Source organism: Ranitomeya imitator, chromosome 1 (genome assembly GCF_032444005.1).
Source record: "Ranitomeya imitator isolate aRanImi1 chromosome 1, aRanImi1.pri, whole genome shotgun sequence".
Lineage (NCBI taxonomy): Eukaryota > Metazoa > Chordata > Amphibia > Anura > Dendrobatidae > Ranitomeya > Ranitomeya imitator.
Window position 1 is genome coordinate 46,457,935 of NC_091282.1, and position 24,927 is coordinate 46,482,861.

General features: G+C 40.9%; 1 protein-coding gene across 3 annotated transcripts in view; it reads right to left on the bottom strand.

Annotated features, from left to right (window-relative positions):
- The window catches only part of WDR7 (WD repeat domain 7), a 418,087-nt gene that overhangs the window by 216,511 nt on the left and 176,649 nt on the right, over positions 1 to 24,927 (bottom strand). For all 3 annotated transcript variants that reach the window (XM_069746037.1, XM_069746038.1, XM_069746036.1), the window contains one exon: positions 22,270 to 22,383. In XM_069746037.1, coding sequence (XP_069602138.1) covers positions 22,270 to 22,383 — 114 coding nt within the window. The remainder of the gene's footprint in view (positions 1 to 22,269; positions 22,384 to 24,927) is intronic.

Genomic DNA, 24,927 nt, shown 5'->3' on the forward strand with positions numbered 1-24,927 from the left:
CAGGAGATGCTGATGCTGGAGTCAGGCTTGAGCTGCATGTGGCTGCCAGGTACCACTCCGAGGTAGTCCCTGGTTCTTCAGCTGCTGATCCCAAGATTCAGGAACTAGATTCAAGATCCTCTGACAGAACGGTTACTGACACAGAGTTACAGACAGGTCTGATTGGGAGACTGATATGAGAGTCCAGATTCGCATTACTTGGATATGCACGCATTCAGACACACTGGTCTCGGATACTGGTTCCGAGTGGCTTCAGACTTCAGGGACTGCAGATGCGGCTTCTATGTCCGGGCACTGGCCACGCAGGAACAGGGACTTCAGGCTCAAGACTGGCCACGCAGGGACTCCAGGTTCAAGACTGGCCACACAAGGAACAGGGACTTCAGGTTCAAGACTGACCAAGCAAGAAATAGGGTCTTCAGGCTCAAGACTGGCCAAATAAGGACCAGGATCTTCAGGTTCAAGACTGGCCACACAAGGACCAGGGAATTCAGACTCAAGACTGGCCAAACAAGGACCAGGGTCTTCAGGATCAAGACTAGCCACTAGTGATGAGCGAATATACTTGTTACTTGAGATTTCTTGAGCATTCTTGGAGGTCCTCCGAGTATTTTTTAGTGCTCGGAGATTTAGTTTTCATCGCCGCAGCTGAATGATTTACATCTGTTAGCCACCATAAGTACATGTGGGGGTTGCCTGGTTGCTAGAGAATCCCCACATGTACTTATGCTGGCTAACAGATGTAAATCATTCAGCTGAGGTGAGGAAGACTAAATCTCCGAGCACTAAGAAACACTCGGATGACACCCGAGCATGCTCGAGAAATCTCGAGTAACGAGTATATTCGCTCATCACTAATAGCCACGCAAGGACCAAGGACTTCAGGTTCAAGGCTGGCCACGCAAGGAACAGGGTTCCTAACAACTCACTAGTAGGACATTGGCTGCAGATGCTCACATGTCCAATGCAGAGGCTGCTGTAACGACAGGACTTAAATAGTTTGCAAGTTTCTTCTCCAGAAACATGGCTTGTGGCACTGTTTGGGTAAATGTTCTATCATTTATCTCTCAGTAAGGATAATGCACAAGACTGTACTTGCGCCACATGAAAAATTAACATTGTCTGTGGCCTGAAAGTGAATGAAGCTACTAGAGTCAATCATATTAAAATATTTGATTTTTTACTCTTTAAGTTGCATATCTTGAGTGAGTTTTAGGGGAAATCTTGCATAAAATAAAAAAAATGTTACATGCATCTTACTAATCCACTCCTGTTCCAGTTCTGACACTTTCATTGCCTTTTGCAGTTCTCCACTTTCAGGTCTCCAATAGATCATAGTGGACATCTAGTGTCCGCTGCTGAACTCCAAACACAGACTTGTCCAGAAAATCCATTTCACGAGAGATTTTCCAGGTCCAAAGTTCAGGTCCTCATTGATTTCTATGGGGTCCAAACTTCTGGCACAGTTCTGGTACCCAAACCAAACTTTTGACTAAAATTTGGCCGAACCCAAACTTCGACGGGTCCGCTGCAGATTTGTTAAGACATCTCTACACTAAGTAGGGTACCAAGGGGAAAATCAAAGAGGCTTTTTTTTCCCCCTAAAGTGGATAATCCCCACTTTTTGTGCCCTTTGTTTAGCATCGTGAGAGTAGCACATAAATGAAAGAAGAAAAATAAAATTAAATTTGGCCTTCACAACTTCGGATGCCGAGGTCTAGCATTTGGTTTGTTGGGCATATTTTCTTTTTCTTTCCCCAGTTGAATTTAATTTTGATTTTAGTCAAAAATAAAATAAGAAAAAAAAAGTATTAAAAATTGATTAAGGATTAGAACTTGAATTGCTGTAAGTGGGTCCTCTTGTAATTTTTTTATAGGTCCATGTCATAAAGCACTGCTACCTTGAAACCATAGTCAGCATTTTCCCGGCTACAAAGCTCCTACATAAAAGGATCTTACAGCTTCCTGGATTAGGACACGTAAATCATCCTGCTGCCATCATGTAAAATGGACCCTTGATGGCCATTTTACAGTTCTCAGAGGTCAAGGTTCCCTGTTCATGTCAAAAACCACAGGCATTCTCTTTCATCAGCATTTCTGCTATCTGTTTACTTCTGGAGAATAAAGAAGTCTCCAAAATGGAAAATCAAGTGTGAGCTTTAATAATTGAAGATCTTCTCTTCCCATTGTTCGAGCAGCGCACCAAGAATGGCCAGGACGGAGGAGAATACTTACTTCTGTGCCTAATATTTCCCCGATGGGTTCAAACAAATCATTAACCATTACTATCTGGAAATTAAAATGACACAGAAAAGCTTTATAGTGGATACTATTTGGGAATTTTACTTTTTTGGTGCAATTTTGATACCTTCGTGCATTTGTATAAAAAGTTTCCATAAATGTATTAAAGCATCATACAAAATATAAAACCCAATAAAAACAATAAAATAAATGGACTATCTGGCAGGCAAACATTTTGTACCAAATGCTTAGAAAAAGGTAATAGATTGATAAATAAAAGGAGGCAAAATTTTCCTCAACATTCCCTCGCTGCTCCTGTTAAGACACTGCAAGGTGCCCAGCTGCAGGAATAACTTCTTGACAAATGTCAATCTCCGGCATTGATTGGTAGCAGGGAATCAGCACTTTATTGGGCAGCACCAGAATCTGACCGGCGGGTGATTGATGAAGGATTCCCATTCAGATTTTTCCATTCTAAGCATTTTTACTCTCCAGACAATCCCTTTAAATGGAGACGGTCAGCACAAACGCCCCCCACCAATATGTTTCTATAGTCATGTGTCTCTCTCAAAGGGAACGTCATTCAAGCCTTTACTTTAGGAAGTTACTGCCTCCCCCCCCCGCCTTTGATTTAAAAATCAGTGCTATAATTCATATGGCAAATAAGGCTCTGGTCGTGCCAAAGCTCTTCCCAAGTCTTTCCCCCTCTAGCTCTATCACCCCACTGTGTGGGCAAGCCAGTGATTTGTCAGTGAAGCAGACCAAGGTGGGGCTGGGTGGGGACAAAAGCTGGGGATGCAGAGGGGTGGGAAGTGCTCTGATCATTCCCAGAGCACTTAAGAATCATATGCATATGAAGTAAAACATCAATTTTTCAGCAAAAGCTTGCATCAGTAAAGGTGTGGAGGACAGTATCTTTCAGAAAGCAACATGATTACTTAAAAGTTTGTATTGTCACATTATATATATATATATATATATATATATATATATATATATATATATATATATAGTTATGCACAGTGCAGAAAAGACTAAGTGCAACACGAAGGGATGAGGGAAATGGAGCCTTTCTGCCCTAAACATCCCTATATAGGTTCTGCACCTATCGCCGAGCAGGAACCTAATCCATGCCTGACCCTGGCGAAAAGCCCTGCTTTGGGAATGATGAAGTAAGCACTAGTCGATCCCCACTACCACTAGAGACAGCTGGGACAGAGGAACAAGGGGAACACTTATCATGAGTAGACTCAGGGATGTAACAGACGCACAGACGTCCTCCAGCAACACCAAAGAGGAAGAACACCGACTGCTATAGGTCCAAGCCTCAACAGGGGGAAATGGAAATATCACCGGCAACTCCCAGCAGCAGGCAGGGAGTCTATAAAGACCCAGGTCCAGATGTGATAAATTAGAGCCTGAGAAAGGTTTCCACTGAGTCAAAGAGCCAGAAGGATTAAGAAGGTGTCTGGAAAGCCAAATGCAGATACCTTCTGCAGCTAGGTGCAGTGCGACCGTCTGCCGCTTCTGACATAACTGTGACAGTACCCCTCCTTCAACGAGTGGCCTCTGGACACTCAGGACCAAGCTTCTCGGGACAAGAGGTGTGAAATGAACTGACCAGCCTGGGGAATTCACTTCTAATGCAGAGACCTATATCCTGTCCTCTTGGCCATAACCCTCCCAGTGCATCAAGTATTGCAGGAAACGACGTTGGAGGTGAGAATCTACAATCCTCGAAATCTGAAACTCGAGATTTTCATCAACCATTATTGAGGGCGGCGGTAGGGGTGAAGGATCAAGAGGTTCCACATATTTCTTCAGTGAAGAGCTATGGATGGGTTAAGAAGGTGTCTGCAAAGCCAAATGCAGAGACCTTCTGCAGCTAGATGCAGTGCGAACACTAATTATTTATATGCGTTGAGAAACAAGTGATGGCGTCTCTGCGGTGTTGGATATTTTGATCTCCCGGAGGTCATTCATCTTTATGTTTATAGTCCTTTTACTAGGCACTGCTCCTAATAGCCAGTTTCCTACTCCACACTGATGAGGGGCAAATACCCCGAAACAGCTGTCTGTGGATGGATACCATGTTTTGGCATAGGTGGTTTTCCTTTTTGGATGCTGCCCTTCCCGTGGTTGTTCCTTCCCGGTGAAAGGCCTGGCTATTCATTGCTTGCGTTGAGAAACACGTGATGGTGTCTCTGCGGCTTTTCTACATGCATTTGTATATTTCCCATAAGGGATGGGGGCAGTGTTCTGGATCACTGCGTTGAGAAACAAGTGATGGCGTCTCTGCGGTGTTGGATATTTTGATCTCCCGGAGGTCATTCATCCTTATGTTTATAGTCCTTTTACTAGGCACTGCTCCTAACAGCCAGTTTCCTACTCCACACCGATGAGGGGCAAATACCCCGAAACAGCTGTCTGTGGATACCATGTTTTGGCATAGGTGGTTTTCCCTTTTTTGATGCTGCCCTTCCCGTGGTTGTTCCTTCCCAGTGAAAGACCTGGCTATTTATTGCTTGCGTTGAGAAACACGTGATGGTGTCTCCGCGGCTTTTCTACATATATACATACACATACACGAAATATATACATATATACACACACGTTGTATAGCAATATACAAAAGGTATATTTATATATCTAAAAATGTAACAAAATAAATTACATTTATAAGAAAAAGTTTATACCAATTGTATTTATTTAATTTTTCGGATCCATAAATTGTACGATATATTATTATCTACAAAATTGTAGGGAACATATTTTTTTCTTATTTTTGTAAAGCAGGGGGATTTGTGGAAATAATGGACACTGTGCACCGCTTTCTACCCTAAACCACAAAATAAGAGATTTTTTTTTCCTTTTTTTGCTGAAAAGCTGTAACAGTCATGAAGTAACAATGGGATACAAAGACCCCATGGCCGGCAGCACACCTGTCTTCATTTCACAGAAGAATGAGGTCATAAAGAGATTACGTGGCTGATTTAGTAACTTGTGCTAAGCTGCCAGACCCTTATGGCCAATTCAGTTGAAATATTTACTAATTGGTGGTAAGCCAAGGAGCACAAAGGGCCATCAGAAGGTGTTTGTCATACAAGGTTTCCAGCTTCTCCATCACAGGTCCCAGGTTGTCATTTACTTAAAAGATTTTCTTTTTCACCTTTGGAAAGTGTTTTATTTTATTTGATCTTTCTTTTTTATCATCAGGCAGTAAAAGGGGAAATATGTCCTTTATGGAAAAAGGTTCTACTTTACTTATAGGATGACTCAAAAAAGTGCGTACATATTTCATGGGGGTCGTCATACTGGGAGTGGGAAAAATGATATGTGAGCAAGAATGACTATAAACATATATACAAGAAAAGAAAAAGGATTAGAGATGCACATAGAATATATATATATATATATATATATATATATATATATATATATATATATATATATATATATATATATATATATACACACACACACACACACACAAAGGTCAAATTCAAGGCGAAAGGCACAAATTAGGTCTGTGAGTACAATACATACATATAACATAAATATTAATAAAATGCTGTCCTACCGTCATACTGAAAGTGCGGCTACTGGGAGAAAATTACTTATCTTCTCTCAGGAGCCGCCGGCTTTCAGTTATAGAGATGAGCAAGTAGTGGCTACAGTCAACCCTCACTGTACCACGGGTGGTGGCTGTAAGCATGCCCTAGCATTCTGATTGACAGTCTCGGTGTGCTTACAGTCCCTGCTCACAGTACAGTGAGCAACGCTATGAGCGATGAATGTAACCTCTCCGTGCTCCGCCCCCATGACTGAAAGCCGGCGGTTCCTGGGAGGAAATAATTTCATTTTCTCCCAGTAGCTGCACTTTCAGTAAGGTGGCCAGAGAGCAATGTAACCCTATTTACCCTTCAGATTAAACCTATATCTGCAGACTAATAAGTCACAGGTTCACTTTAAATGGAAGGGGGCATAAAATACCGTAATCGCCTATTGCTTAAATACGTTTTTCTGTTAGATGTATTTTTTTTCTTACTCATATTGACTATATATATATATATATATATATATATATATATATATATATATATATATATATATATATATATATATATATATATAAAGAAATCTTGCAGTTTTCACACTGGCCACTGCTGCTTTTTAAGACAATTTATTTTCATGAAATTACATGTAAATTAGCCACCATGAACAGACTCCAATTTTTTTTTTTGTTGTTGTTGCGAAGCATCTAAAGAGCAAGAGCGTGTGCAAGGGTCATTGTGAAGGGAGGAGGAGGAGGGGAGCTGTGACAAAGATTATTGTAATAGGTGGATCCTATGTTATCAGCCATTGCCGATCATTGTTATCCTGTCTCTGATGATAAGGATCCTCATTGAAACGCTTTCTGAAAAGACAGGAAGTAGGAGTCTGAAAAAGCCCCAGTGGCCAGTATAAAATTTGCAAAATTACTAATGTTATTTTTATTTTATTGAAGAAAAAAAAAAAACTAACACAAAAACCTAAATTATATATATATATAATTTAGGTTTTTAACCCTATTTTTCCCTCTAATTTTTAATTGGCTATTTTTCCATGTCAGTTGTTATATTTCACAGGGACATCGTTACACATTGTTCTCTGTTTAGTTTTCTAGTGGAGAGGGGGGGGGGGGGGGGAAGTAAAATAAAAAAATTTACTTAGAAAAATAAAAAACAAACACAAAACTGTGCAATGGGAAAAATAAGGTTATTTATATTAAAATAATTCATTTCTTGTAATCAAAAAATGTTTTTTATAATCAATTTAATCTTTTTTTTTTCTTAATTAAAAAAAAAAAAAAACAACATTTAAGGGAGGTTCCAGTATACGAGTGCGGTCTGATTTTTTCACTGACCCAAAGCCTTTCATTAGTGAGCTTGATCGGTGACTTGGATCATAATCAGACACGTGCACATGTTTTGGTGCGGACCACTCTGTCTGCAAAAATGCAAGAACATGAGAACAAATGGACTATCCATGAAAAACCGACATCTGAACAAGCGCATCCTACCCCCCTAAACAAAAAGAAGGCAATCAAAAGTCACAAAAATCCTAAATTTTACCAATGAAAACAACACGTTGTCTGACAAAGATAAGTGCTATACATAAGGGTTTTTAAAAGCATCAAGCCAAAAAAAAAAAAAAATTTGAAGAAAAATTTGCCTTTATTATGCAAAAACAGTAAGTAAAAATTATTTTATGTTTTTTTTTTTAAATCTATTTTTTCTCCATAAAAAAAGAATACTAATATATATATATATATATATATATATATATATATATATATATATATATACATATACATATACACACACACACACACACTCTTCTCCTGGACTAAATATCTTTTTAAGACCCAAATTAAAGAGGGAATTAACAGGCAGGTTTAGTGCGCCGTCACGGGTAATCCAGGTAGCAGAGCCCCGCTCCGGTCTATGTGTGTTTTAGGGATCGGAGGCTCTTTATTTAATCTACCTGGTGGATGTTGTCAGTCAAGGACCATTTGCTAACAAATAATCCTGTGAATCGTTACCCCTGTAATGATGCTTGAAATTACCAAATACCACTTACTTCCAGCACTGCGGCAATTAAAGGATAATTCCTCTGTCTGCGAGAAGAAAAATGGACAAAAACTAAAACAACAAAACGGGATTCCTGGCAGCTCAAGCTGCGGGTGACCACATATGTTACCGCTAAGTTTTCCGTAAGTGGGTTCAATGCAAATATGTTTTTTGGGGGAAAAAAATTGGGAGAGAAATATTATATATAGGCTTGAAAAGGGATTTTATATCCGAAACGTTGCCACGCCGTTCAGGCATTAAGAGTCTATTTTTTCCACTTTTTGTGTGCGGTTTTCCTTTTTACTTTATATATATATATATATATATATATATATATATATATATATATATATATATATATATATATATATATATATATATATATGGGAAATAATATACATTGTACGTCTTTGGTGTCGGTTATTGCCTCGGATGTCACTGTGTTTGTTGAAAAGCGTGACGATCCACAGCACGGACTGGGGGGTTGGGCTGGGTATCGCCATACAAGCGCAGACCTCAAGTCACGGTGGTGTGAACGTGACCTATATTGAGGACAAGATTATTTGTTTGGTGACTTTAATGCTTGTATTTGAGGCTACAAAAATCATTTTAGTAATTGAGTTTCATAAAAAAAATTTAAAAAACGTCACCGTTATTTTTGTCTGTTGCTGGCTGCAGAATGAGTTAACTGAGACTCAGTCAGCGAGCTCCTTCTAATGGGAGAGTTTGAAACTCTTATCCGGCTTTTTGACCTGGTCTCTGCTAATTTATGACAGCAGTTAATATTAAAATTGAACGTGCAAGGAAATAAAGAGCCTGCGAAAGTAAAAAGGTGCAGAAGTTTTAATGAAACCCAAAAGCAAAAAAATGATTTTTAGCCCCACATATGTGCATTTTATGTTAATTAAAAAATAATTGTCCACCAAAAAGAGGACAACCCCCTTTAGGGCCTTGTACTACATATCAACATCATTCACAGTGTGCTGTGGGCTCACAATATATCGCTATGTGCCTTAAATTTTGTACATAAATTTACGTAATGGGGTAGGAATACTGTCCCTTTAAGCCCTCCTCCTGTTATAGTATCAGCAAGAGCCGCAACTATTCATTATACCTCACTGCCATTTTGTGTGGCCGAGGACCCAATTCCAGCGATGTGTCACTTGCTGATCTACATGCTGTCAATTTGATACAATCACAGTTTTCTGTGCTGCAAATCAAGAAGAGCTCAAAATGCTGAGCTCTGTATAACCCCGCCCACACAATTGATTGGCTGCTTTCTGCATACACTGTCCATAAGCAGAAATATGCCAATCAGTGGTGGGGGTGTGGCTGGACCAGGAGGCACAAGACACCTAGTCCTGTAGTGATAATCTACTGCTGATAAAACACTGATTTTAATAAAACAGTAAAACACAGCCTAGTAAGTGACACATTGCTGGAATAAGGTTCTCAGCCCATACATCATGGTGTTGTGTGATTTAATAGCAAAAACCTTCGGCCAAATTCCCTTTAAGAATATTAATTAATTTTTTTCTAGCTTTTGCACCTGTTTTTATGTTTAGTGTTTGGTCTTTTTGCCCGTTTTTGATTTGTGCCAATTTATTCTAATTTGCAAATTCTTTGAAATTTATTTTATATGTGTGTTCACCAGTTTATTTTATTTTATGCTCATCATTGCGGACAAGGATTTTATTTTCTAGATATTTTCAGCCGATTCATCAATTGCTGCTTTTTAAGAAAGAAAAAAGCTGTGAAGTTTTTGTGCAAATGTTATTTTTTATTTCACCTATCCTTCGCAGAGGTATTAGCAAAGTATTTGGCACCTAAGTGATGCCAGTGAATGTTATCAGACAGCTTTCACTAGGGGGGTGTACGTCTCCCTGCATGATGCTGACCAATCATAAGAAGGCAGCAAAAATCAAGAGAAAGAATAAAACGCCCCACCATAGCTTAGAGAAAGTTTCACAGTGTAGGAGATGTAAGGATACAGCTCTGGTCCGACCTCCTGCATGATTAGAAAGCAGAGATAATACTTTTCACATAATGTAACTGTAGGGAGAAAGGCAGCACAGCTGAGTTTAGCTGCGTCACATTACAAATACTTCTATCCACTCTCCTCCTCTCATAGCACTGACAGTTCTGCTGTACTGCCCCTCCCCTACATTGCTGACTCATCTCCGATCAGGCTGTCATACTTATGTCTGTTGTGCTCAACTTGTACTTCCTCTGCAGTGAGATCAGAGCAGGGTGTCATTACATGTCACACAGGAGTCTCCAAGAACAGTCAGATTACTTCTACATGAGACGCAATGACAGCCTGATTTCAATGCAGAGCTAGTACAAGGTGCTTTAGCACAGCAGACATAAGTGTGATTGCTCACAAACTCAGTAATTAGGGGGGTTGATAGAAAAGTTTGTAATGTGACACAGCTAAACTCTGCTGCACTGCCCATCCCCCACATTGACTAATAAAGGAGGTTAGACATGGAGATCAGAGCGGACAATAAATCTCACACATTGCGAAACCTACTACACGCTATGGTGGGGGAGGGCAGGTTTCTTTTAGTGTTCCGTTCTGCTTATGATTGGTCAGTATTATACAGGGAGAAGAACTACACGCCCCCAGTGAAAACTGTCTGATAGCACTCACTAAGTTAACTCTTTAAGTGCCAAATACTTGCTAATATATCCGCTCTTCAGCCAGCATGACATCCTGTGTCTAGCTCAACGTGAAAAAATTTGGTGAAAGGTCCTAGTTAAATACATGTGCTGCATTTTCTAGCTTGCCTTCATCAAGTGTCTTTAATTTTCTAGAATTGTAATATGGTCGGTATAAAAACTAATATGCGTTTACCAACCCCAAATTACTTTTGAGCGTTCAAAATGTGATATTCAAAAACAAAAAGTTTAAAAACTTTTCGTTAGAAATCAAACTTAAATTTATGGAACACGTGAAGCCCATTTAGGCAAATGTGGTCCAATCCGATCTGTTCCCATGGGCAAAATCACCAATAATAGACCCTGTTGTAATAAAAAAACCGCCTCACTGGAACCCATTGCTCATAATAACCAGCAAACCGGCTGATTAAATGCTCGTTTAGATGAGCACTTTGGAATAATTTGTTCACACAAACATCTCTTGAAAACTCTGCAGTCAACTAGATATTGATCCTGAAGCCTTGTGATTCCTTTGTTCACATGGGTGGCGGTATTAATGCCGGGGATCAAACTGAAAATCCTTCCTGTACGGTATTAGCAAATTCCACTCTCCGGTGGATTATGCTTTAAGCCCATGTGAATAGCAGACGATCCCAGGATCTGTACTGCGGTGTCTGAATTTTTACGAGAGTTTCCTTCCACTTGCTTATATAGCGCTGAGTCACATTCCCTGCGCTTTATAGGGCTCACTGCATTCGCACACATTAATATTTTAGTAAATATTTGTATCCACATTAAATAAAATTTCTGGAGCATCGTTTCCGAGAATCCCCCAAAAAAGGAGAAAGCTACAACAATTAACTAATTCCAGACGTTGACCAGTTTCAGACCGACCACTGATGCACGCAGCTTACTCTGTCAGACACAGCCAGACTCCTCATAGAGAATGCAGAGGTGGTTTATTACCATTTCTGCCTTCCTGATAGTCCTATACACAGCACCTGTTCAACGCCGTGTATACAGTACAGTAAGCATTGGCAAGGTTTCATTCTCTGGACCCAGCGGTTATGTGATTACTGGGCGTAAGGCAAGAGAAGGAACTGCTGGGTCCTAGAAGACCCAGTCAGCTTGGCTATGCAGGCGGGAGGCAGAATTTACCCTGTAACTTATGCTATTATATCAGCCCCATTTACAAAGGAAATCAGCAATAAATAGTATGTACTAATAAAAAACTCTTCCCCCTAAAGGTATTTTAATACCTTATGGGGAAAGGGTTTGTGTGACATAAATGAAAAAAAAAAAAAAAAAATTATATATATATATATATATATATATATATATATATATATATATATATATATATATATATATATATATATATATATATATATACCGTATATATATATATATATATCTATATATCTATATATCTACATATCTATATGTCTATATATATATCTATATATGTATATATCTATATATATATATATCTATATATATATATATATATATATATATATATATATATATATATATATATATATAAAATTGTCTAAGGGTTTTTCCGTCTGTCTGTCTGTCTGTCCTCGACCAATCAGCGACGAGCACAGCGACGATGATGTCATAGAGGACGTAGATATCCCGCGTCTGATTGGTCGAGGCCGCCAGGCCTCGACCAATCAGCAACGGGCACAGTATCGACGTAGATGTCATAATGGTTGCCATGGCGACGATGATGTCCTAAAGGTTGCCTCGACCAATCAGCGACGGGCACAGTCTGCCGCGAATTCTGGAATCATCATTGTCCATATACTACGGGAACATGCATATTCTAGAATACCCGATGCGTTAGAATCGGGCCACAATCTAATATATATATATAAAACTAATAAAAGACACCCATTCCGATCACTGTTTCAATCCCTGCACCGGTCAAAAAAAAAAAAAAAAACGAGTCCGATATGTAAGAATAATTTCTAAAAAAGGAAAGCAATCTAAAATATTATTTTAAAGCATTCATAAGTGTTTATAAAAAGTGTATAGTGTTCATAAAAAGACAAAGAAAAAATAGTCAGGTATTTACTATATGATATCCATGATGTCAGACCAAAAAAATACATAAAAAATAACATAAAAATGTCACAAAAATTAAGTCCCACGTATCGCAAAAGTTATTTGAATATCTAAACGAGAGAAATTTGGAAAGCAGTTTAAAATCGCATGTACGGGATAAAAAAAAATAAAAATGTGCTTGGTCAGGAAGGGAGAAAATGGCCTGAAATGATTAAAGGAAAGAAAATATCTGCAAAATACTTTGATTTCATTAACAAAAGATATATTAAATACATGATACATTCTCTTTTAAAGGGGCAATCGCACAAATTGGAAGAGAAAAAAAAATCTCATGATTACTTTACTCAATGTATAAAGAAAAACAAAAAAAAGTCACTCTCCACCAGTGTAATTTTCATCCTTTTCAGCCTCTTTTCTCTTTTTACTACAATTTTGGTGACATCCTGATTCCAGTGATGTGTCACTTGCTCAGCTGCATGCTGTCATTTTGATATACAATCCCTGTTTATTCTGCTGCAGATCTAGCAGTGCTATGAATGCTGAGCTGTGTATTATAGCCCCGCCCACACCACTGATTGGCAGCTTTTTTCTGTACACTGCCAATCAGTGTTGAGGGCGTGGTTGGACCAGGAGGCACGCAAGACCGAGTCTTATAGAAATAATCTCCTGTTGATAAAACACTGATGTATTGAAACAGCACCTCACAGATTAGTAAAGGACACATCACTGGAATCAGGGCCTCTGCCTACATTGTGCTGCTCTGATTACACAGTAAAAACCTAACAATAGATTCCCTTAAAGGAGAACAAAAATTAAATGAAGCCTTAACGAATCAGATTTCTTTTTGTATTTTTTTAATTTTTCTGAATGTGTAATGCAAACGTCCATATTATAAAAAAAAGGGAAGAAAAAAAAACACTAAATCAAAACCCATTTCAGAAAGATTAGATACTATGCTAAAGTTAATCATGACAGAAAACAGATAACTCAAAGACTATAAATATTTAAAATGCAAGGCAGACATTTCTTCCCCGCTCCGAACACATGTAATACGGTAGCAGCAATTAAGCTATTTTCCTGTAAACGGTTTCAGCTTTTCTAGTTTTTTTTTTCTTTCAGCATTTTTTTTTTTACTTTACTGTTGAAACCGAAATGCATTAATCCTTAAAAGGATTAATGTGAAAGTGATCGTTCTAAAAAAGAATAGCATGTGGATAAACGTAAGTGTTTGGAGAACCCTCCGTCGGCGGGAGAGACTCTTCTTGACCACTGCACGTAGGCATTACTGGGGGAGATCAATAAATATTAGCTTTAGAGAAGACGAAATACAGAAAAGAGCCGCATCATATTCTAAAGTCAGCCCGGGTGAGCCTGAAATTATCTCAATCAAGCCGGACCTATTTTCTTTTTTTTCTTCTGCCAGCATCCCATCTGCTGGCTTTGTGTTAAAACTGTTCATTTACGGCAGGAATGTAATTGGATCAACTGATTTGGGTCTAGATTTGGTGAAGAAGAATCTCAAGGCGACTTTTTTTTTTTTTTGCCTCAATGACATAAAAGCGACTTTGTACTCGCTTTCTCCAGAGTTTAGGTTTACATATATATTAGTTTATAAAAATGAATGAGAATGGTGATAATTAGGACAGAATTTAAAGAAGACCTGTCACCAGGGCAAAAGTGGCCTGTTTTTGTCCTTGTAACATAGTAACATAGTTAGTAAGGCCGAAAAAAGACATTTGTCCATCCAGTTCAGCCTATATTCCATCATAATAAATCCCCAGATCTACGTCCTTCTACAGAACCTAATAATTGTATGATACAATATTGTTCTGCTCCAGGAAGACATCCAGGCCTCTCTTGAACCCCTCGACTGAGTTCGCCATCACCACCTCCTCAGGCAAGCAATTCCAGATTCTCACTGCCCTAACAGTAAAGAATCCTCTTCTATGTTGGTGGAAAAACCTTCTCTCCTCCAGACGCAAAGAATGCCCCCTTGTGCCCGTCACCTTCCTTGGTATAAACAGATCCTCAGCGAGATATTTGTATTGTCCCCTTATATACTTATACATGGTTATTAGATCGCCCCTCAGTCGTCTTTTTTCTAGACTAAATAATCCTAATTTCGCTAATCTATCTGGGTATTGTAGTTCTCCCATCCCCTTTATTAATTTTGTTGCCCTCCTTTGTACTCTCTCTAGTTCCATTATATCCTTCCTGAGCACCGGTGCCCAAAACTGGACACAGTACTCCATGTGCGGTCTAACTAGGGATTTGTACAGAGGCAGTATAATGCTCTCATCATGTGTATCCAGACCTCTTTTAATGCACCCCATGATCCTGTTTGCCTTGGCAGCTGCTGCCTGGCACTGGCTGCTCCAGGTAAGTTTATCATTAACTAGGATCCCCAAGTCCTTCTCCCTGTCAGATTTACCCAGTGGTTTCCCGTTCAGTGTGTAATGGTGATATTGATTCCCTCTTCCCATGTGTATAACCTTACATTTATCATTGTTAAACCTCATCTGCCACCTTTCAGCCCAAGTTTCCAACTTATCCAGATCCATCTGTAGCAGAATACTATCTTCTCTTGTATTAACTGCTTTACATAGTTTTGTATCATCTGCAAATATCGATATTTTACTGTGTAAACCTTCTACCAGATCATTAATGAATATGTTGAAGAGAACAGGTCCCAATACTGACCCCTGCGGTACCCCACTGGTCACAGCGACCCAGTTAGAGACTATACCATTTATAACCACCCTCTGCTTTCTATCACTAAGCCAGTTACTAACCCATTTACCCACATTTTCCCCCAGACCAAGCATTCTCATTTTGTGTACCAACCTCTTGTGCGGCACGGTATCAAACGCTTTGGAAAAATCGAGATATACCACGTCCAATGACTCACCGTGGTCCAGTCTATAGCTTACCTCTTCATAAAAACTGATTAGATTGGTTTGACAGGAGCGATTTCTCATAAACCCATGATTGTTATTGTTATTGTTATTATTATTCCCACGATTTTGCTGAGTACGGTATATCATTTTTTTTTTTAGATCCTCCATTCATTTCCAGAGATAAGGCCCTTCTTTATTTAGTGCTAATATTAAAGAAAAATATGATTTCTCTAAGATACGACATTGGAGTGTGGCCACGAGCTTGGTCAAGAGTTTGGATCAAGAGTTTGGATCAAGAGTTTGGATCAAGAGTTTGGATCAAGAGTTTGGATCAAGAGTTTGGATCAAGAGTTTGGATCAAGAGTTTGGATCAAGAGTTTGGATCAAGAGTTTGGATCAAGAGCTTGGATCAAGAGTTTGGATCAAGAGCTTGGATCAAGAGCTTGGATCAAGAGTTTGGATCAAGAGCTTGGATCAAGAGCTTGGATCAAGAGCTTGGATCAAGAGCTTGGATCAAGAGTTTATCATTATTTGTCACTGATGACAAAAAACAAAATAGTTTCCCCACCTTCTTCTATCAGTCAGTGAAAAAGGGACAAGCACACGTATGGCATCTGAGTGCTGTCTTGATTTTTCATAGACCCATGGACTTCCACTGCTGATTTTAATCCCACATGTCTCAGTGAAGCTTTGTTAAAAATGGCAATTGACAATGAAGGGTCTTTTTGCTTCTATTGTGCCACCATATTCTGTAGAGCTGTATACATCAGGCCCCCCAATAATAGAAATGAGTGTCTAAAATACCAGTGTGTAAATTACCATTTCCCCCATTCCAAGTCAAGCTAAGTTTCAGGGGGATTTTTTTGCGCATGTGATTTAAAGAACTCTAAAAAATGTTCATGTTTGGATATTCCAATTTTTTTTTGTTTGAAGATACATGGGGCCTAATTTTTTTATGTTATTTTCTTACCATCCTTTTTTTTCTTAGATCAGTAAGAAAATACAAGAAAAACAATTGAAATGCTGCTCCCCATTCTGTGGCAATTATATATATATATATATATATATATATATATATATATATATATATATATATAGGATACGTGTTTTTTATTTTTCAATGAGGGCGAGTTTTGTAATAATTTGATTTGGCAGTGGCTTTGTATTTATTTTTCTTGCTTGTATTTCATTTATTTTCTTTTTATATGACACATTGTTTCACTCATGAGGTCATTTCAACATTTAAATACTTTTTTTTTTTGTGATTTGCCCTGTAACTGGGACTGAGATTTAACACCCAGTTACAGGGCAAATTCAATTCATGTTCAGCACTGAATGCAGCAATCGGGAAAGCAGAAACAGTAATAAACCTTCCCTGCCTTCTTCTTGGGGAGTCTGGCTGTGTCTGACAGCCAGCTTTCCACTCCCAGACAATCTCAGGCAGTTCCTAAAATATCCAGTGACATTTTAGAACATGACGGCAGAGCAGAACACGCACCTGCTCAGACGTTTAAGGTGTATGGGCGGTCGGGCAGTAGTTAAACAAGTTGATTTCACTGTTTATTAGACTAGTGGATTTTCTGCAAGATCCTGAAATAATCAGTCTTGTAAAAATGCAGGAGAGAACAAAGGGGTTAATCTCCTGAGGATCAGTTCTATCTTTGACTGGTGGCTGGCTGAAGACTAACTCCTTGATAAAAGAAGGCGTGGCTTAAATATATTTGGTCCTCCTGCAGCCAGGACAGAGGGGAGAGGCTCCTGCTGCAGCCAGACAAAGAATGGAGAGGAAGAGGAGAGGGGACATGGCTAAGCCAGAGACACAGGGAAGAATTCTTTATATATTGCTCAGTTTTAGTTACCGTATATAACAATAAAGAATAAATAATCTCAAGAAAAAAAAGGAACTTAAAGCAGAAATTTCTATATTTTTTTATCGATTTTCAAAAAACTGTGCCAGTGTGAATATATCTTATTGCTAGGTATCGTGAAGTGACCCTGCAATCTAAAGGAAAAGGTATAGAACTTTTTTTCTATAATGTGGTCTCTACATTCCATTATAGAGAAACATGATGAATGCGTATACTGTCCATACTGTAGTATATAAAGGGGTGTTTGTGGGGGTGGGGCGGGTGAAGTTAAAAATAAAGCACGCAGCCAAGAGACACAATAGAAATAATGATGGCCTTTCAACCGTCTGGGGACTTCATTAGACTACTAGAAGTTTTCAGCCTCCCAGAGGCACGGTATATAATCCTTTTAAGAAAAGAAGCTTGTTATATGGATTTCATCTGAACTGAAACAACGCATTATGGCAAAGTAACGAAGACAACTATATCAACAGGCGAAAATAAAAATTAGTGCAGGAACACAACAACTTGTCCAATGCAATCTCAGAATGAAAAATAAAAAAAATGCTTAAAATTGATTTAAAAAAAAAATATACTAGAATATTAGATGTTAGAAAAAAAAACACCAAATTAGTAAAAATAAAGGATCCGCTGAAAATAAATGGTGGATTACTAGGGGGTCCCTGCCTTGGCTTTCCTGCCTTTACTTCTAGTCACTCTGTGTATCTGCTAATGGCTGAAACACAGGGTTAACAAATTTGAAGAAAAGAAAATGTCATTCTCTACATTTAATTTTTTTTAAAACTATTTAGGAAATTAACTTTTAAAGAAGAACCCTGCCCAAAAAGCTATGCCTCTAAGGCCTAATAGACCAGGGTCCAGGAGGTCGGAGCCGCACCTATCGGGCCTTTGTGGCATGACCATAGGAAATTCTCCGAAAGGAAATGAATTACATTGGTCAGTCTTATGCCTCAATCACTAGATACCAGGTCCACTATGCCGGGCCGACAAAAAATAAAAGGGACAGAGTGCAGAAAGCAGATCAGGCGGGATCAGTGCTATGCCGCATGCTCACCAGGCTGCTTTACACTGCTGTAAATTATGCATAATGTGTGTAACTGAATGTGTGTGTACTTATGTGCACTATTAGTCTAGGTGTGCAAAGTGACTGTGTGTGTAATGTGACTATAGGTGGGGAATGTGAGTGTGGGTAAGCAGTATGCATACAATGTGTGATGTGCATATAGGTGGGCAGTGTGCATGTAAGTGAGCGATGTGAGTGCAGGTGGGCAGTGTGCATACAATGTGTGATGTGCATATAGGTGGGCAGTGTGCATGTAAGTGAGCGATGTGAGTGCAGGTGGGCAGTGTGCATGTAAGTGAGCGATGTGAGTGCAGGTGGGCAGTGTGCATGTAAGTGAGCGATGTGAGTGCAGGTGGGCAGTGTGCATACAATGTGTGATGTGCATATAGGTGGGCAGAGCGCATGTAAGTGAGCGATGTGAGTGTAGGTGGGCAGTGTGCATGTAAGTGAGCGATGTGAGTGCAGGTGGGCAGTGTGCATGTAAGTGAGTGATGTGAGTGCAGGAGGGCAGTGTGCCTGTAAGTGAGCGATGTGAGTGCAGGTGGGCAGTGTGCATACAATGTGTGATGTGCGTATAGGTGGGCAGTGTGCATGTAAGTGAGAGATGTGAGTGCAGGTGGGCAGTGTGCATGTAAGTGAGCGATGTGAGTGTAGGTGGGCAGTGTGCATGTAAGTGAGCGATGTGAGTGCAGGTGGGCAGTGTGCATGTAAGTGAGCGATGTGAGTGCAGGTGGGCAGTGTGCATGTAAGTGAGCGATGTGAGTGCAGGTGGGCAGTGTGCATGTAAGTGAGCGATGTGAGTGCAGGTGGGCAGTGTGCATACAATGTGTGATGTGCATATAGGTGGGCAGTGTGCATGTAAGTGAGCGATGTGAGTGCAGGTGGGCAGTGTGCATGTAAGTGAGAGATGTGAGTGCAGGTGGGCAGTGTGCATACAATGTGTGATGTGCATATAGGTGGGCAGAGCACATGTAAGTGAGCGATGTGAGTGTAGGTGGGCAGTGTGCATGTAAGTGAGCGATGTGAGTGCAGGTGGGCAGTGTGCATGTAAGTGAGCGATGTGAGTGCAGGTGGGCAGTGTGCATGTAAGTGAGTGATGTGAGTGCAGGAGGGCAGTGTGCATGTTAGTGAGCGATGTGAGTGCAGGTGGGCAGTGTGCATGTTAGTGAGCGATGTGAGTGCAGGTGGGCAGTGGACATGTAAGTGAGCGATGTGAGTGCAGGTGGGCAGTGTGCATGTTAGTGAGCGATGTGAGTGCAGGTGGGCAGTGCACATGTAAGTGAGCGATGTGAGTGCAGGTGGCAGTGTGCGTGTAAGTGAGCGATGTGAGTGCAGGTGGGCAGTGCACATGTAAGTGAGCGATGTGAGTGCAGGTGGCAGTGTGCGTGTAAGTGAGCGATGTGAGTGCAGGTGGGCAGTGCACATGTAAGTGAGCGATGTGAGTGCAGGTGGGCAGTGCACATGTAAGTGAGAGATGTGAGTGCAGGTGGGCAGTGTGCATGTAAGTGAGCGATGTGAGTGCAGGTGGGCAGTGGACATGTAAGTGAGCGATGTGAGTGCAGGTGGGCAGTGCACATGTAAGTGAGAGATGTGAGTGCAGGTGGGCAGTGTGCATGTAAGTGAGCGATGTGAGTGCAGGTGGGCAGTGTGCATACAATGTGTGATGTGCATATAGGTGGGCAGAGCACATGTAAGTGAGCGATGTGAGTGTAGGTGGGCAGTGTGCATGTAAGTGAGCGATGTGAGTGCAGGTGGGCAGTGTGCATGTAAGTGAGCGATGTGAGTGCAGGTGGGCAGTGTGCATGTAAGTGAGTGATGTGAGTGCAGGAGGGCAGTGTGCCTGTAAGTGAGCGATGTGAGTGCAGGTGGGCAGTGTGCATACAATGTGTGATGTGCGTATAGGTGGGCAGTGTGCATGTAAGTGAGTGATGTGAGTGCAGGTGGGCAGTGTGCATATTAGTGAGTGATGTGAGTGCAGGTGGGCAGTGTGCATGTAAGTGAGCGATGTGAGTGCAGGTGGGCAGTGTGCATGTAAGTGAGCGATGTGAGTGCAGGTGGGCAGTGTGCATGTAAGTGAGAGATGTGAGTGCAGGTGGGCAGTGTGCATGTAAGTGAGAGATGTGAGTGCAGGTGGGCAGTGTGCATGTAAGTGAGCGATGTGAGTGCAGGTGGGCAGTGTGCATGTAAGTGAGCGATGTGAGTGCAGGTGGGCAGTGTGCATGTAAGTGAGTGATGTGAGTGCAGGTGGGCAGTGTGCATGTAAGTGAGTGATGTGAGTGCAGGTGGGCAGTGTGCATGTAAGTGAGTGATGTGAGTGCAGGTGGGCAGTGTGCATGTAAGTGAGCGATGTGAGTGCAGGTGGGCAGTGCGCATGTAAGTGAGCAATATGAGTGCAGGTGGGCAGTGTGCATGTAAGTGAGCGATGTGAGTGCAGGAGGGCAGTGTGCATGTAAGTGAGCGATGTGAGTGCAGGTGGGCAGTGTGCATGTAAGTGAGCGATGTGAGTGCAGGTGGGCAGTGCACATGTAAGTGAGCGATGTGAGTGCAGGTGGGCAGTGTGCATGTTAGTGAGCGATGTGAGTGCAGGTGGGCAGTGTGCATGTTAGTGAGCGATGTGAGTGCAGGTGGGCAGTGTGCATGTTAGTGAGCGATGTGAGTGCAGGTGGGCAGTGTGCATGTTAGTGAGCGATGTGAGTGCAGGTGGGCAGTGGACATGTAAGTGAGCGATGTGAGTGCAGGTGGGCAGTGTGCATGTTAGTGAGCGATGTGAGTGCAGGTGGGCAGTGCACATGTAAGTGAGCGATGTGAGTGCAGGTGGCAGTGTGCGTGTAAGTGAGCGATGTGAGTGCAGGTGGCAGTGTGCGTGTAAGTGAGCGATGTGAGTGCAGGTGGGCAGTGCACATGTAAGTGAGCGATGTGAGTGCAGGTGGCAGTGTGCGTGTAAGTGAGCGATGTGAGTGCAGGTGGGCAGTGCACATGTAAGTGAGAGATGTGAGTGCAGGTGGGCAGTGTGCATGTAAGTGAGCGATGTGAGTGCAGGTGGGCAGTGGACATGTAAGTGAGCGATGTGAGTGCAGGTGGGCAGTGCACATGTAAGTGAGAGATGTGAGTGCAGGTGGGCAGTGTGCATGTAAGTGAGCGATGTGAGTGCAGGTGGGCAGTGTGCATGTAAGTGAGCGATGTGAGTGCAGGTGGGCAGTGTGCATGTAAGAGACTGATGTAAATGTATGTGGAAGATGTGAATATAGGTGGGCAGTGTGGATATAGGTGGGCAATGTGGATGTAGGTGTTCGATATGCACGTAGGTGTGTGCATGTTATGTACAGTGCACACGTGTGCCCAAGGTGTATAATATGTGTATGAATATATGTATAAGTAACATATACATTCATGTTTCATAGCAGTAATATGTATTTATTCCATTGGGAGAGCAGTACTAGGAAAGTGTGCTGTATAGCGGTGTTATGAATGGGTACAGTTTTGTGGTACTATGGATGCAAGTAATAAACTTCAAGGGGAAAGAAACAAGTTTGGCTGCAATCTGTGGGGGGGGGGGGGGGGGGGCGTACATGTGTGTGTCAGGTAAGGGTAGGGATGGTGGGGAGCCACAATGAAGGCTTACCCAGACTCCTGGCATCCAGTTATGATTGAAAAGATCACAGCTCAGTATCTCTTATTTAAAAGGCTATTGAAGGAATCATATAGGTACATAAATAAATTACCGTGTCCACTAGACAATCAAGTAGAAGAATTATTTATGTTTGACAAATATTTGTTCAAAGCAAAAATGTTTTGTCGATATAACGGAGGAAACAGTAACATCAGCAATAAACGTTAAAAAAAAACGGCATTACCTGCTGCAAGATCATCATCCACCAGATCATGCTCTTCCTCCTGAACCTTCACCTCTGACCCTGCAGAGTCAGGACTACCACTGCCGACCTGTACAGATTCTGCCGTCACTCCAGCTGGAAAATAATCATCCAAGAAAGAATAAACCGTTTGAACACAGAACGACTAAAATTCAAGCTAAACATAAAAACTATACAATAAAAATATTTAAAAAAAAAGGTAAAATTAGCTCTAAAGTACAAAATATATAAATCATTCATAGATAGTTACATAGTTATTAAGGTGGAAGGAAGACTATAAGTCCATCTAGTTCAACCCATAGCCTAACCTAACATGCCCTAACATGTTGATCGGTTTCCAAAAAAAAGTAACTAAAAAAGATAAAAAAGAATTCAATAAGAAAAATCTAAAAAAAAATAAAATAAAAGAATTTAAAAAGTTACAAGTGATCAAAATACAAAAAAATCTAAAACTAAATATGTTGGCGCTATATAATATTTTTATTATTATTAGCAAGAAAAACATTTTTTTTTGGTCTTTTAATTACCTAGAAATATCAGAGGTTAGGATCTCAGAGGACGCCCTGCGTCTCAGAGCGCCGGACATTCATAATAAATGTAAGATCAGATGATTAGGTGTTTAGGATAAAACTCTTCCTGTCCCGCAGATGCTGCTCATACATTCTTAATACGTAGAGAGCCGACATGGAAGAGCTGCACGCTGACCACAAAGACATGAATAATGACCTTTGAACAGCGCTCCAGAATATGGCAGCTCCATATAAATAAAAGATACAACTAATAATATTGCACTTGACCTTCCTAGTGCCGGATAAATAATTCTGTCTGTATGTCGGCTCTGTTGCAAAGAAGCAAAAATCAAAAAGGGGGAAACAAAAATGAGCCCCTTTACTGTCTAATCTGCCCCTCTAATCCATTACTGCCCGACAACGTTGCTCATGCCTTAACAGTGCCAACCCACAATAGCCTCCCAAAACTAACCATAATTTGTTCCATAGTACCCCCATACCCTAAGAATGTCACCTCACATAATGGAAGCCAGTTCCCTCCTTTAAAGTAGCTCCAGCCTCTTCAGCTATCTCCCTTTAAATTTTCAAAGAGTTCCACCTGGGTGGGCCAGATATATCCCAAAGCTTGGGTGACCAATAAGGAGAAGCTGTCTAGCCCCGCCCATGAGGAACAGGCTACCATTTTCAGTGACTGGTAGTCAGAAAAAGACTGACAACAGAAGATGACAAATGGTCAGGTGGGATAACAGGGTTAACTGGTATTTTGCCATTAGTTCCCAGAAACCCTGACCCAAATAGCAACAATAAGCCTCAATCTGAAGTACGTCACTGAAGGATCAGCCATAAAGGAGTATTCCCAATTGAGATATTTGTTCCATTTCCAAAGAATATTCCATGAAAACTGCTAAGCATAGATTATTATTATTTATTGTTATAGCGCCATTTATTCCATGGCGCTTTACATGTGAGGAGGAGTATACATAATAAAAACAAGTACCATAATCTTAAACAATACAAGTCATAACTGGTACAGGAGGAGAGAGGACCCTGCCCGCGAGGGCTCACAATTAACAAGGGATGGGTGAGGATACAGTAGGTGAGGATAGAGCTGGTCATGCAGCGGTTTGGTCGATCGGTGGTTACTGCAGGTTGTAGGCTTGTCGGAAGAGGTGGGTCTTCAGGTTCTTTTTGAAGGTTTCGATGGTAGGTGAGAGTCTGATTTGTTGGGGTAGAGGGTTCCAGAGTAGGGGTGATGCGCGAGAGAAATCTTGTATACGATTGTGGGAAGAGGAGATAAGAGGGGAGTAAAGTAGGAGATCTTGTGAGGATCGGAGGTTGCGTGTAGGTAAGTACCGGGAGACGAGGTCACAGATGTATGGAGGAGACAGGTTGTGAATGGCTTTTTACGTCATGGTTAGGGTTTTATACTGGAGTCTCTGGGCAGCCAGTGAAGGGATTGACATAGGGGAGAGGCCGGGGAATAGCTGGGGGACAGGTGGATTAGTCGGGCAGCAGAGTTTAGAATAGATTGGAGGGGTGCGAGAGTGTTAGAGGGAAGGCAACAGAGCAGGAGGTTGCAGTAGTCAAGGCGAGAGATGATGAGGGCATGGACTAGGGTTTTTGCAGATTCTTGGTTGAGGAATGAACGGATTCGTGAAATATTTTTGAGTTGAAGTCGCCAGGACGTGGAAGGAAGTGGAAAGATCCCACCAGGGATGTAACTATAGTGGGTGCAGGAGTTTTGGGGGCTTCTTGGTCCATATGTGAAGAACAATACTACTAGAGACCAGTGAATCTTGGGATCCCAGTTATAGGCTTTGCATCGGGACCAAAGAACTTCAATTTAGGTCACCGGTTCCCACCTCTGGGGGGATGTGTCTATCTAAACAATGGGGGCTCCATGGAAAATTTAAGGGGAGGTGTCTGTCTCCATTCACTTCAGTTGGAAAAATAGAAATTTTGCAAAGAGAGTTGTTCTTAAGTGCAGGTCCTGGTGGATTTTTGTGGGATAATTTTCGTTTTTTATAGGGGTAAATATACTATTTCCATAAAGAACAACATGTTTATAGCCAAGTAAAATAATGGAATAGACATTAAATGCATTTTGAAAAAAAAAAAATGCTTTGCCTTC